The sequence below is a fragment of the Chiloscyllium plagiosum genome, unplaced genomic scaffold (genome assembly GCF_037043375.1).
Source record: "Chiloscyllium plagiosum isolate Xiang-an unplaced genomic scaffold, Cpla_swu_hap1 HiC_scaffold_27, whole genome shotgun sequence".
In the NCBI taxonomy this organism is placed as follows: Eukaryota; Metazoa; Chordata; class Chondrichthyes; order Orectolobiformes; family Hemiscylliidae; genus Chiloscyllium; species Chiloscyllium plagiosum.
In genome coordinates this window covers 58,150,487-58,165,480 of record NW_028270165.1, presented here as the reverse complement: position 1 = coordinate 58,165,480, position 14,994 = coordinate 58,150,487, and the positions used below count along the sequence as shown (strand labels likewise).

Below are 14,994 nucleotides of genomic sequence, written 5' to 3'. Positions count from 1 at the left end.
TCTTTCTCCCTTGTGGCTGTATCCAGCTTCCCCTTAATTCTACTCCCTCTTCATCTCTTTGCCCACTCATCACCCCTCCACACATCAGCATATCATAAGACCATAGGAGCTGAAATTAGGCCATTCATCCCATTGAGTCAACTCCACCATTCAATCGTGGCTGTTAACTTTCTCAAGCCCATTCGTCGCAGAACCCTTGATCCCCTTGATACTCAAGAACATTTCTGTCTCCATCTTAAATCTGCTCAATGTCCTGGCCTCCACAGCCTTCTGTGGCTGTGAATTCCATAGATACACCACTCTCTGGCTGAAGAAGGCTTTCCTTATCTCCCAACTAAAGGGTCTTCCTTTTCTTCTTAAGGCTGTACTCTCGGGTCCTACTTTGTCCTAACAATGGAAACATCTTCCCAACATCCACTCTGTCCAGGCCGTTCAATATCCTGTAGGTTTCAATTGTAACCCCCCTCATCCTTCTAAACTCCATATAGTCCCAGAGTCCTCAAAAGTTCCTCATATGTTAAACGTTTCATTCCTGGGACCATTCTCGTGAACCTCCTCTGAACACCCTCCTGGGCCAATACATCCTTGCTAATAGGAGGCTCAAAACTGCTCACAATGCTGCAAATGTGGCCTGACCACAGCCTTATAGAGTCTCAGAAGTACATCCCTGCTTTTGTATTCAAGTCTTGTCAAAATAAATGCCATTATTGCATTTGCCTTCCTAACTACTGACTCAACCTGCAAGTTTACTTTGAGAAAATCCTGGACTTGAACTCCCAAGTCTCTTTGCACTTCGGATTTCTGTATTTTCTTCCCATAATCCTTCTGTTCCAACAGTGACTGTCTGGTGTCAGGGCAGCACTAGTGATTTCCTGACATGTGGATTGTATTTGGGGATACCAAGGAATGTCAGGAACTGCGAGTATCTCAGGAGCAGTCGTTATTCCTGGAAGAGGCAGACAGGAATGTGGTGTGGTCCTGTAAACTCCAGAACTTTGATAACTTCATGAGTCAGCAATAACGCTTTCTGGACCAAGAAACGAAAGGGCCAATGAGAAACTGCTACAAGGGAGTCAACAAATAACATACATTAACTATCGCTGGGAAGAAGGAGGCAAAACAATGAGCTGTTTCTTTGGACAGATGAGATAATGGTGTTTAATAACTGTGTGACAAAAGGACAATTAATTCTGCTTGTAGAAGGAAGGCCTTGGTGTAGAGGGCATACAAGGAGCAGGAAAATCAACATTTCAGGCAAAAGCCCTTCATCAGGAACCCTGTATTCCTGATGAAGGGCTTTTGCTTGAAACGTCAATTTTTCCTGCTCCTTGAATGCTGTCTGAACTGATGTGCTTTTCCAGCACCACTCTAATCTCGACTCTGGTTTCCAGCATCTGCAGTCATTGTTTTTACCTTGGCGTAAAGGGGTTAATTGCAGGACAGGCTGTTTCAAACAGGTGGAAAACCCTCAAGGATAAGAAGGTAAGCTACAGACCTGAGGTCTCCAGAAGTGTGGGGAGATGGTGTTAGAATCTAAAGAAACGTTACACCACAAATCTGAAAGTGACGGAACTCCACCAGAATTCAACTCCAGAACGTTTCACCTGCAGTGCTTGGAAGAACAACCCTGCATCAGACCCCTGTAAACTTCCAGAGATGGGCACTGTTGGTAGAAACAATGTTAAATTCTGCCATCATTTGGGTGATAGCCAAGATTTGGGGGGTGAGGGTGAACTTGCTTACTTGAGGGGTTTTATATTTTGGTTCCTACCTACAATAAAAGTGTAAATTATGATTCAACAGTTGGTTGTCTGTGCAGTTTCTGAGTCAGTATTCAAATTAAAGCGATTCACCCACAATCAGAGTGAGAGGCTAGGATTAATAATGACTCCTTTGCATTCAGCAGGACGGCACATCAATACTGTTATAAAGCGAATGCTGAATCCCCTCCCCTCTGAGATCTCAAACCGAAACACCAAAAGAGGAGCGCATTGCCCTATAATCAGAAAATTAGTGTGAAAAGTAGTGTCATCTGCTCTAGTCTTAAAAACAAAAATAAATCCCTGACAATTTAAAAATCAACAAAAAGCAATTTACATATCCAACTTGAATGGTGAACAACTGAACTAAACTATTAACAAACCTAATAAATCCCTTCGAACTACTGATGATTCTGACATGAAACAGGATTTTTGTCATATGCTGTTCCAGTAAATACAAGACCCACTAAAACAACAAGAAATAGAATTTAGTCTCTCAGATTACATCTTCCAGAATATTCTAAGCATCCTTCTATTGAATATTTTGTCAGGAATGCCTCCTGCAATTCCTGCTCTTCTGGTTTTTTGTAAATGATGCTGTCTCATTCACAGCTGACGGTCAGAGCTGATGTCTCTCTCTAGTGCTGAGGACTCTTAGCTCTAGCAATGGGGGGTTAGCTCTGGGGTTCTGTCCAACTGTCCCCTTCTTTTATACCCTTGATGCCATATTGAGTTTTTACAATAGGATTGGTCCTCTGTTATCAAAACCATCAGATTTAAATTTAATAGATATTGGTATCCAAAGGACCGGATTTAAATTGATTGGCTAAATTGAAAAGTCATTATCTTGGCCTGTTAACTGTACAACCTTGTGATAGAAATGTTTCTGTTTGTGTGCTCTCTGTTGTGATGATGTTACTCCTTTAAGAAGATTATGTCATCTTGATTTTTTTTCCCCAAGAGGGGTTGTAAAAGGCAGAGGGTCCGATTCGACTGGGCTAAGGGACTTCACTAATGGCCAACAGATATTGGCAAAGGCAACAATCGGAATAAGGTTTGAGATTTTTTTTTCTGAAACACTTCTACAGCGAAACAGTCTGTAAGGTCACCCCCCAGCCTCTGACCCTCCAGGGAAAATAGACTGGGGCTATTTCAGCCTCTTGCAACAGCTCAAACCCTCCAACCCTGGCAGTATCTTTGTAAATCTTTTCAGAATCCTTTCATGTTTCACAACTTGTTACAAACATGTCGACTAATTCAGAGAAGCCTCTCAATTACAGCTGTAAATAGAGAAAGTGTGTTTAATCATGAGTCATGAATAAAGGCTGTATTAATCTTTTATTGTGAAGATTTACTCCTACATCTCCAAACAGTGCATACAAACCTGGTCAGAAGGGAGTGATTGAAAAAATATGTGGGGCAAAAATTTTAGTGTGGCTTGTGTATGGAATGAGCTGCCAGTGGAAGTGGTTGAAGTAGGTACATTAACAACATTTAAAAGACATTTGGTCAAACACATGGGTAGGAAAGGCTTAGAAGGATAGTGGCCATGTGCAGGGAAATGGGGTTACTGTTGATGGACATTTTGGTCGGCATGGACCAGTTTGGGCCGATGGGCCTGTCTCCATGCTGTAGCACTGACTCGTGTCTCTTTGTCTCTCCAACAGTTTTGAGTTTTCAGATGAGCATCTCACTTCGTCACACAGAATAAAATCCGATCTCATTAGTCAACTCTGATGTGGAAGTGCTGGTGTTGGATTAGGCTGGACAAGGTCAGAAGTCAAATGGCACCAGGTTAGAGTCCAACAGGTTTATTTGAACTCAAGATTTCAGAGCACTGCTCCTTTGTCGGTGAAGTGATGAAGCTGCAGCATTGAAGAAGGAGCAATGCTCCTAAAGCTTGTAATTTCAAATAAACCTGTTGGTCTCTAAGCTGGTGTTGTGTGATTTCTGATATCTTCTGCTGTGGGTTTGTGTCGACCTTAATGGGATATTTTGTCCAACTCGGCATTTTTAAACAGTATCACTTGGAGGGATTCACTTGAAACCTTTCAAGAGGTGAGTTCAACAAGACTGAACTATTCAAAGTTACTTGGACTCAATTTTAAAACTTACATCAGGACCAGTAGACAGAGAGATGTACAGTACAGAAACAGACCCTTCGGTCCAACTCATCGACGCTGACAAGACATCCTAAATTAATTTGGTTCCATTTGTCAGTATTTGGCCCATTATCTTTCTGAACCCTTCCTGCTCATGTCCGAAACCAGATGCCTTCTCAGTGGTATAATTGTACCAGCCTCCACTTTCTCTGGAAACTCATTCCATACATGCACTACCCTCTGCGTGAAAACATTGCCCCTTTTAAATCTCTCACCCAGCCAAATAGCCTCTCCCTGCAGCTCAAACCCTCCAACCCCCGGCAACATCCTGGTAAATTGTTTCTGATACAGAAGTCAATGTTTTGGGAAGAACCCTTCTTCAGTCCTGAAGGAGGGTTAATACCCGAAATGCTAACTTCACCTCCTAATGCTACCTGGCTTGCTGCGTTCTCCCAGCCTCCTGCTTGCCTACTTTGGATTCCAGCAACCGCAATTATTTTTTGTTTCTAACAAATGGTGGAGCAGACTCAATGGGCTGAATGACCTCATGTCTGCTCCAGTGGTCTTGTGGTCTTAGGTTTCTGCGGATTCTTAGGAACGTGCAGTCCCAGACTCCGAGTAATGTCGCCCACTGGAAGCAAAGTTTATGGAATCACAGAATCCCTACAGAATGTAAACAGGCCTTTTGGACCAACAAGGCAACACCAACCCTCCGTACAGTTACCCACCCAGACCTATTCTCTTAACCCTATTACTTTACATTTACTTGGAGAAAGTGAGGACTGCAGATGCTGGAGATCAGAGTCAAGAATGTGGTGCTGGAAAAGCACAGCTGATCAGGCAGCATCCGAAGTCCAGGAGAATCCTGATGAAGGACTTATGCCCAAAACGTCGATTCTCCTGCGCCTCAGATGCTGCCTGACCTGCTATGCTTTTCCAGCACCACACTTTTGACCAGTCTACATTTACCCCTGACTACTGCACCACACTTACACATCCCTGAACACTATGGACAATTTAGCTCGGCTAACTCACCCTAACTTGTACATCTTTGTATTGTGGGAGCAAAAGCGGAACACTCGGAGGAAACCCATGCAGACACGGGAGAATCAAACAGTAGATTCAAACCCGAATCCATGGCTCTATGAGGCAGTTGTGGTAACCACTGAGCCACCATGTCGCCCCGAGCCACTTTAGAGTTGCACTTGGGGGTGCGAGGCAGTGTGCAGTCCAGAAATTTTTTTAAAAGCCCACCAACTTTCCCACTGCACCCATTGTCAGAGTGGGGCACAAGGTTTAATCCACAGTAGCGTCACTGGCAGTATCTGATTGTTGGGAGCACTGGTGCCCCCGCTGGTGTCTTCGCAAGTTGCTGGAAAATGTGAACCTCTTGCCACACTCAGGGCAGCTGAATGGCCTCTCCCCTCTATGGACCCGCTGGTGGGTCAGCAGAGCAGAAGAATTGCTGAAGCCCTTCCTGCACTCAGGACAGTAGAACGGCCACTCTCCCATGTGGACCCGCTGGTGGGTCAGTAGGTGGGAGGAGCGGTTAAAGCGTTTCTCGCACTCTGGGCAGGAGAACGGCTTCTCCCCTGTGTGGACCCGCTGATGCCTCAGCAGGTGGGAGGAATTGCTGAAAGCCTTCCCGCACTCGCGACAGCTGAAGGGCCTTTCCCCCGTGTGGACCCGCCGGTGGGCCACGAGGTTAGAGGAGACCGCAAAGCCCTTCCTGCACACTGAGCAGGAGAATGGCTTCTCCCCGGTATGGACCCGCCGGTGGGTCAGCAGTTGGGAGGGCTGGGGAAAATTCTTCCCACACTCAGGGCAGGTAAATGGCCTCTCCCCAGTGTGGACCCGCTGGTGTGTCAGCAGGGAGGAGGAACTGCTGAAGCCCTTCCCACATTCAGGGCAGGGGAACGGCTTCTTGCCTGTGTGGACCCACTGGTGCCTCAGCAGGGCAGAGGAATCGCTAAAGGCCTTCCCGCACTCGGGGCAACTGAATGGCCGCTCCCCCGTGTAGACCCGCTGGTGCTTCAGCAGGTCAGAGGATTTGCTGAAGGCCTTCCCACAATCAGAGCAGGGGAAGGGCCTCTCCCCGGTGTGGACACGCTGATGCGCCAGCAAGTGGGAGGAGTGGGTGAAGCTGTTCCCGCACTCAGGGCAGGTGAATGGTCTCTCCCCAGTATGGACTCGGCGGTGGTCCAGCAGGTGGGAAGAGCGGATAAATCCCTTCCCACACTCTGGGCAGGAGAACGGCCTCTCCATGGTGTGACTGCGCTGATGAATTTCCAGGGCAGATGGGACACTGAAGCCTTTCCCGCAGTCACCACACTTCCACGGTTTCTCCATGGGGCGAGATTCCTCTGGTTTCTCCATGGCCAAAGCTTCAGCTGCACACAAACGCATGTACAAACCCTCCCTGCCGTGAATTCCTCTTTCCAGGCTGTATAATTGTGACAGGCTGCACATGCAATGCGCTGCCACAGTAGCGTCTCTCATCGAGCTCCACTGATGCTGAAAGCGTACTGAAACAGAAACCAAAGAATTTTGCTCCTTCTCACAGAATCATAGTCAAAAATCGTTACAGTCCCAATGGATTGATTGACTGTCTGTCATTGACATGAAAATGAGGACTGCAGACGCTGGAGAGTCAGTCAAAATGTGTGGTGCTGGAAATACACAGCAGGTCAGGCAGCATCCAAGGAGCAGGAGAGTTGCTGTTTCGGACATAAGCCCTTCAACTACTGAATTTGAAACTTCAGTCTTCAAATCTTCAAATGCACTGGAAAAAACAGATTATGAAAGTCATCACTGTCAGTCAGGGTAGAAATTCAGAACAAGCAATTCTACTTTATGCGGAACATTCTTTTCTTTTGTAATTCCATGAAATTGAAAGCACCGTTACCCTACTCTGATTGCTCTACATTTACACCTGATTAATGCATCTAACCTACACATCCTGGATACTATGGACAATTTAACATGGCTAATTCACCCAAACCTGCACATCTTTGGATAGTGGGAAGAAACAGGTGCACTGGAAGAAATCCGCCACAAACACCAGTCGGAGAATGTGCAATATCCACACAGACAACGGCTCAGGCTGGAATTGTATCTGGCTCTCTGGTGCCGTGAGGCAGCATCACTAACCACAGACACCTTACCTTCCTTTTCCAGTCCGCCACCAAGTCACTCAGCTTGAGCTCAAGCAAAGCACTACGTTTAATTTTCGCTTCACACACACTGAACTTTCGGCCCGTCCCCACTTCCCCTACAGGAAATGCAAACAGCTGGGGGGTTGCCACATCGAATCCCTACAGTGCGGAATGAGGCCATTTGGCCCAACAACTCTCCATTTACCTCCGACTAATATACCTAACCCACACATCCCTGAACACTATGGGGCAATTTAGCATGGCCAATTCATCCTAACCTGTACATCTTTGCACTGTGGGAGGAAACCGGAGCATCTCGATGAAACCCACACAGCCACGGGGAGGACAATGTCTGTGTGGAGTTTGCACAGTCACCTGAAGCTGGAGTCAAATCCTTGTCCCTGGTGCTGTGAGGCAGCAGTGCTAACCACTGAGCCACATGCTGCCCGTGTGTGCTGAAAGAGATGCAATGTGGAACTTTATTGACTGTACTGCACAGTGGATTGTTGAGTAAGGTTGAGTCTCAAAGGATCTGGAAAGAGGTAGCCAACATTTAGGAGCGCATTGCGACAGATGCTGGAATCCGTCCTGAAAACAACAAATGCTGTAGATCACAGCTGGTCAGGCAGCGTCCACATAGAGAGAGCAAGCTAACATTTCAGGTCTTCTTTGAGATTTATAAAATCTTGCTGGATACAGAGAAGGTGAATGTCAGGAGTCATTTCCCTGGAATGAGGGATTTCAAGACTAGCGGACATATTTTTAAAGGTGAGAACAGAAAGATTTAAAAACAAAATAAGGGGCAACATTTTTACACAGAGTGCTTCACGTGTGGAATGAATTTCCAGAGGAAGTGGTAGATGCGCTTACAGTCACAACATTTAAATGACATTTGGATAAGTACATGAATAAGAAATATTCAGAGGGATATTGGGCCAAGCACATGTAGGTGGGACTAGTTTAGTAGGGGATTATGGTCAACATGGACTGGTTGGACCGAAGGATCTGTTTCCGTGCTGTGTGAATCTGACTGGATACAGTGGATGTGGGAAAGATGTTTCCACCAATAGGAGAAACGAGGACCAGAGGACACAGGCTCAGGGTGAAGGAATGCCCTTCAGAACTGGGATGAGGAGGAATTTCTGCAGCCAGAGGATGGTGAATCTATGGATCTCATTGCTGCAGAGCGCTGTGGATTCCAAGTCATTGAGGGCATTTAAGACAGGGATAGATAGGTCTTTGATAAGTAAGGGGATCAAGGGTTACGAGGAGAAGGCAACAGAATGGGGTTGAGAAACATATCGGCCATGATCGACTGGTGGAGCATACTCAATGGGCCAAATGGCCTCATTCTGCTCCTGTATATTGTAGTCTTAAAACTGGGCAGATTACTGAAGTGGTTTTCATGAACAATTTCAGAGTCCTGAAGTAAAGTCGTAGAGGTGTACAGCACGGAAACAGACCCTTTAGTCCAACTCGTCCATGCTGACCAGTTATCCTAACCTAATCTCGTCCCATTTACCAGGACTTGGCCACTATCGCTCTAAACCCTTCCTATTCATATACCCATCCAGATGCCTTTTAAATACCGTAATTGTACCATCCTCCATCACTTACTCTGACACTCGTTCCATACATGCACCACCCTCTGCATGCAACACTTGTCCCTGAGGTCCCTTTTAAAATCTTTCCGCTCTCACTCTAAACCTATGCCCTCTAGTTCTGGACTCCACAAACCAGGGAAAAGACCTTGTCTGTTTATAAAATCATGAGGATTATGGATAGAATAAACGTGTGGAAGGTCACCCCCCCCCCCCCCCCCCCCACAAAAGCTTCCTCACTGTTCTATCTACCTACGACTCTACTGTCAAGAAGCTATGAACCTGCACTCCAAGGTTTCTTTGATCAGCAACACTCCTTCGGACCTTACCTGATTTGCTTTTCCAAATGTAGTACCTCACATTTATCTAAATTAAACTCCATCTGCCATTCCTTAGCCCATTGGCCCATCGGATCAAGATCCCATTGTCATCTGAGGTAACCTTATTTGCTGTTCACTACACCTCCAATATTGGTGTCATCTGCAAACTTACTAACTATACCTCTTATGCTCACATCCAAATCATTCATATGAATGATGAAAAGTAGTTGAACCAGCACCAATCCTTGTGGCACAACACTGGTCACAGGCCTCCAGTCTAAAAATCAACCCTTCACCACCACCCTCTGTCTTCTACCTTCAAGCCAGATCTGTATCCAAATGGCTAGTTCTCCCTGTATTTCTCGAGATCTAACCTTGCTAACCAGTCTCTCATGAGAAACCTTGTTGAATGCCTTTCTGAAGTTCATGGAGATCATGTTGACTGCTCTGCCCTCGTCAATCCCTTGTTGCTTCTTCAAAAAATTCAATCAAGTTCGTGAGACATGATTTCTCACGCACAAAGCCATGCTGACTATCCCTAAATCAGTCCTTGCCTTTCCAAATACATGTAAATCCTGTCCCTCAGGATTCCCTCCAACAACCTGCCCTCCAGCAATGTCAGGCTCACTGGTTGATAGTTCCCTGGCTTTTCCTTGCAATCTTTCTTAAATATTGGTACCACATTAGACAACCTCCAGTCTTTCATCACCTCACTTGTGACTATCGATGGTACAAATACCTCAGCAAGGGACCCAGCAATCACTTCTCTAGCTTCCCACAGAGTTCTAGGGTACAACTGATCAGGTTCTGGGGATTTATCCACTTGCATGCATTTCAAGACATCCAGCACCACCTCCTTTGTAGTATGGACATTTTTACATTTTTCAAGATATCATCATCTGTTTCCACATATTCTATTTCTTCCATGTCCTTCTCTACAGTAAACACTGATGCAAAATACTTGTTTATTATTTCCCCCAACTCCTGCAGCTCCACACATAGACTGTCTTGCTGATCTTTGAGGGGCCCTGTTCTCTCCCTAGTTCCCTTTTCTCCTTAATGTATTTATAAAAACCCTTTGGATTTTCCTTAACTCTACTTGTCGAAGCTATCTCATGTTCCCTTTTTGCCCTCCTGAGTTTACTGTTAAGTATACTCCAACTGCCTTTATACTGTCAGGATTCACTCGATCTCTCCTGTCTTTACTTGTCATATGCTTCCTTCTTTTTCTGAACCAAAAGCTCAATTCCTCTAGTCATTCAGCATTCACTACACCTACCAGCCTCCCCTTTCACCCTAGGTTCTAGATGAGAGTGGTGCTGAAAAAACAGCAGTTCAGTCAGCATCCGAGGAGCAGGAAAATCGATGTTTAGGGCAAAAGCCCTTCATCTAATCTAGAATCTGGTTTCCAGCATCTGCAGTCCTTGTTTTTACCTAGTTTTTCCCCTTTCACCCTAACAGGAATATACTGTCTCTGGACTCTCAGTTTCTTATTTTTGAAGGCTTCCCATTTTCTAGCCATCCCTTTACCTGCGAACATCTGCTCCCAGTTAGCTTTTGGAAGATCTTGCCTAATACCAAGTTAGCCATCCTCCAATTTAGATCTGGTCTATACTTTATCTTCACTCTTTTATAGCTCATAGAATTATGGTCACTGTCCCCAAAGTGCTCCTCCACTGACAGCTCAGTCACCTGCCCTGCCTTATTTCCCAAGAGTAGGTCACGGTTTGCACCTTCACTAGTCAGAACATCCACTTACTGAATCAGAAAATTTTCTTGTACACATTTAAATTCCTCCTTAGCTCTACTTGTCGAAGCTATCTCATGTTCCCTTTTTGCCCTCCTGAGTTTACTCTTAAGTGTACTCCAACTGCCTTTGTACTGCCTTTAAACACTATGGCAGTCCCAGTCTATGTTGGGAAAGTTAAAATCCCTGACCATAACCACCCTATTATTATTACAGATAACTGAAATCTCCTTACAATTTTTTTCTCAATTTCCCTCTGACTATTAGGGAGTCTGTAATAAAGTCCCAATAAGGTGATCATCCCTTTTCTTATTTCTCAGTTCCACCCAAATAAGCTTCCTGCATGTATTCCCAGGAATATCCTCCCTAAGCACAGTAATATATCCCTTATCATAAAAGCCACTCTCCCTCCTCTCCTGCCCCCCTTTCTATCCTTCCAATACCATGTGTGTTCTAGAACATTAAGCTGCCAGTGCTGTCCATCCTTGAGCCATGTTTCTGTAACTGCCATAATATCTCAGTCCCAAGTTCCTAACCATCATCTGCCTTCCCTGTTTGGCCTCTTGCAATTGAAATAAATGCAGTTTAATTTACCAGTCCTACCTTGTTCTCTGCTTTGTTACTTCCTGCTCTGATTGTTTAACTCAGTCCCTTTCCCAACTGGACCAGTCACAGACTGATCTCTTTCCTCACTATTTCTCTGGGTCCCAGCAATCCCTGCCCCCCACCCACCCCTACCTTACTAGTTTAAATCCTCCTGAACAGCTCTCGCAAATCTCCCAGCAATATATTAGTCCCCTTCCAATTCGGGTGCGATCCATCCTTCTTGTGCAGGTCTTTTCTACCCCAGAAGAGATTCCAATAGTCACATTTTTGGATCCTTTCTCCCATGCACCAGTTCCTCAGCCACGCATTCATCTGCCCTGTCCACCTATTCTCACCCTCACTAGCAACATTCCCCATTAAATGGTTAAGTCCTGGATTGCTTTCCTAAAATGCAACACCTCACGTTCGTCTAAATTAAACTCCATCTGCCAATCCTCGGTCCATTATCCCATCCAATCGATTATAATTTATAGCAAATTCTCTTTCCTCTCTTATTCCCTAAAAGCTGAAAATCTCCATCCCACACACACTCCTTTTATTCTCATTTTACTGAACCTAATCCCTGCTCTGCCTCATCCTGAAAAGTCTGGTTCATGCTGATTAACAGGCCTACACTCAGGGGGGATTTAATCGAAACATAAGAATGCTGAATGGCTTGGACAGAGTGCATGTTGGGGGAGATGTTTTCAGTGATAGGAGAGATGGGGACTTGAGGACACAGCCTTCGAGTAAACGGAAGATCTTTTCGAAAGGAGATAAGGAGAAACTTCTTCAGCCAGACAGTGGCGAATCTATGAAATTTACTGCCACAGAAAGCTGCGGTAGCCAAGTCACTGAGTATATTTAAGACTGAAACAGATGATAGGTTCTTGAGTATCAAGGGGAGAAAGCTGGAGAATGGGGTTGAGAAATTTATCAGCCATGATTGAATGGTGGAGCAGACCCAGTGGGCTGATTGGCCTAATTTCTGCTCCTGTGTCTTATAGGCTCTTGCTGTTCTGGACACAGTGAGAGAAACTTGGGAGCAGGAGTAGGCCATTTGGTCTTTCAAGCCTGCACCAGCATTCAACAGATCATGACTGGATATTAATCTACCTACATCTAGGTCGATAAACTGGGATTTTTTTTCACTGGAGCATAGAGGTGACCTCACAGAGGATTATAAAATCACGAAGGATAGAGATGTCCTTTCGCTCAGATGTGAGCTTCAAGATTAGGGAGCACATTTTTAAGGCGAGAGGAGAAAGATTTTAAAAACACATCAGAAGCACCCTTTTTTAAGAGAGTAGTTTGTGTGTGGAATGAATGTCCAGAGAAAGTCCAGAGGTCAGATCAGTTTTCCTTCGTGTGAATCCAAGGAAAGCGATGGGATCAGACGTAGGACCAGGCTGTGCACTCAGAGCATGTGCAGACCAACTGGCAGAGGTCTTCCCGTACACCTTCAACCTCTCCCTGCAGCAGGCCACTGTCCCTGCCTGTTTCAAGAGGGCCAACATCATCCCTGTGCCTCAGAAGACTCATGCAGCACGTCTCAATGACTATCGCCCAGTTGCCCTAACTCCAGTGGTCATGAATTGCTTTGAAAAGCTGGTCATGGCATTAATCAACTCCAGCCTTCCCACTACTCTTGCCCCACTCCAATTTGCCCATCGGCAAATTGGGATCCACGTCAGATGCCATATCATTTGCCCTTCCCTCCTCCCTGGAACATCTTGACACCAAGAACAGGTACGTAAGAATCCTATTTGACTACAGTTCAGCCTTGAACACTATTATCCCCTCGACACTGATTACTAAACATAGTGATCTCGGACTAAGCCCCACTCTCTGCAACTGGATCCTCAGTTTCCTGACCCACAGGCCACAATCAGTGAAGACTGGGGACAATATTTGATCCTCACTAACACTCAACACTGGACCCCTCCAGGGGTGCATACTCAGCCCCCTACTGTACTCACTGTATACCCATGACTGCGTCACCAAATACAAGACTAATGCCATTTACCAGTTCACTGTCACCACTATAGTCCGTCAAATCTCAGATGGCAACAAAACAGACTGCAGACGGGAGGTGGAAGACCTGGAAAAATGATGCACTGAAAACAAACTAGATCTCAATGTTAGCAAAACCAAGAAACTCGTTATTGACTTTTGGTGGGATGTTACTCATGCACCCATACACATTAACAGCACAGAGGTGGAATGAGAGGAGAGTGTCAAGGTCCTGGGAGTGGTCATCCACAACAAGCTGTCTTGGATGTATCACTACCTGGTATGGCAACTGTACCATTCAAGATTGGAGACGGTTACAGAGAGTGGTGAACTCAGCCCGGACAATCACAAAGGCCAACCTCCCATCTATAGAATCCATCTACCAGACCTGCTGTCAAGGGAAGCCGCCAGCATTCTTAAAGATCCATCCCACTCTGGCAATGTTTGTCTACAACCTCTACCATCGGGGAGAAGGTACAGAAGCCTGAACAAACGCACCAGCCAGTTTTGTAACAGTTTCTACCCTACTATTGTTAGAATACTGAATGGACTCTCAAACTCTCAGGATGTGTCTGAACCTTTGTTTTTGTTTTTGCCACTGTTTACCTATTATTTACTGTGCGACTTAACTATGTGATCGCAAGACAATGCTTTTCACTGTGCCTCAGTACATGTGACAATAAATAAATTCAACTCAGTTCAAGTGGTGGATGTAGTCCAGTTAAAAGGGTTAAAAAGCATTTGGATCAGCACATGAATAGGAATGGTTCAGAGGGATATGGGCCAAACACTGGCAGGTGCAACTAGTTTAGTTTGAGAACATAGTCAGCATGGACTAGTTGGACAGAACAGTCTGTTTCTGCACTGTCTGACTGTCTAACTGTTCTGTACTGGTCTTAAACCCATTTTCTTGCCTCCCCCCATAACCATCCACTTCCTTGTTGTCGAAAATTCAAATGAACTCAGCCTTGAATATATTCAATGAACCCCACCCCCAACTGCAGGAAGACATCGCCACCTCTGAACTCAATTCCTCTTGCTAATGTACCACTTGCCTTGCTCATTGCTTGCTGATATAGAAGGACGCTGAGGCCTGTTTGTACATCAACACATCATTCCTGATGAAGGCCTCGTGCCTGAAATATCGAATCTCCTGCTTTTCAGATGCTGCCTGAACCTGCTATGCTTTTCCAGCCCTACACTTTTCGACTCTGATCTCCAGCATATGCAGTCCTCACTTTCTTCACATTCCAATATATCACTATTTAAGGAATGCGTCTCCTTTCTGCTTTTTTTTAAAACAGCAAATGCGATAACTTCACATTGTGCTACTACATTTGCCATGTGTTTGCTAACTGAGACACAATCTTGGACCAACTTTTCCAGACTCTCTCCCCTCGCCGGGATTCACTCCCTTTCCTTTCAATTACTGCAAAACAAAAATTGAACCCCAGAATGAAAACAAATGGAAAAGGGGGTGAGAAAAGAAAGTGCCGTACTCACAGATGTTGGACAGAGGAAAGAAGTTGCAGTCTGGGGTGAAGCTCAATCTTCATTCAGAGAGGAACAACAGCAGTAGCAGCTTCAGAAGCTCATGGTCAAACTTCCGTATTCAGAAGAAGGGCTTTCCTGAAGAAGGGCTTATGCCCGAAACGTCGATTCTCCTGTTCCCTGGATGCTGCCTGACCTGCTGCGCTTTTCCAGCAACACA

General features: G+C 45.4%; 1 protein-coding gene across 1 annotated transcript; it reads right to left on the bottom strand.

Moving 5' to 3' along the window:
* Nucleotides 1–4,003: 4,003 nt before the first annotated feature.
* LOC148144252 (uncharacterized) lies at nucleotides 4,004–14,994 on the bottom strand. Its single transcript, XM_087974658.1, has 2 exons — nucleotides 14,787–14,994; nucleotides 4,004–6,644 (listed from the first exon to the last, which is right to left on the bottom strand). Exon 2 carries the CDS (start codon nucleotides 6,359–6,361, stop codon nucleotides 5,159–5,161), a length of 1,203 nt encoding a protein of 400 aa, XP_087830784.1. The 5' UTR covers nucleotides 6,362–6,644; nucleotides 14,787–14,994; the 3' UTR covers nucleotides 4,004–5,158.

Coding starts and splice junctions, on each gene's coding strand:
- LOC148144252 (XM_087974658.1), bottom strand. CDS start 6,361: ATGAGAGACGCTACTGTGGCAGCGCATTGCATGTGCAGCCTGTCACAA.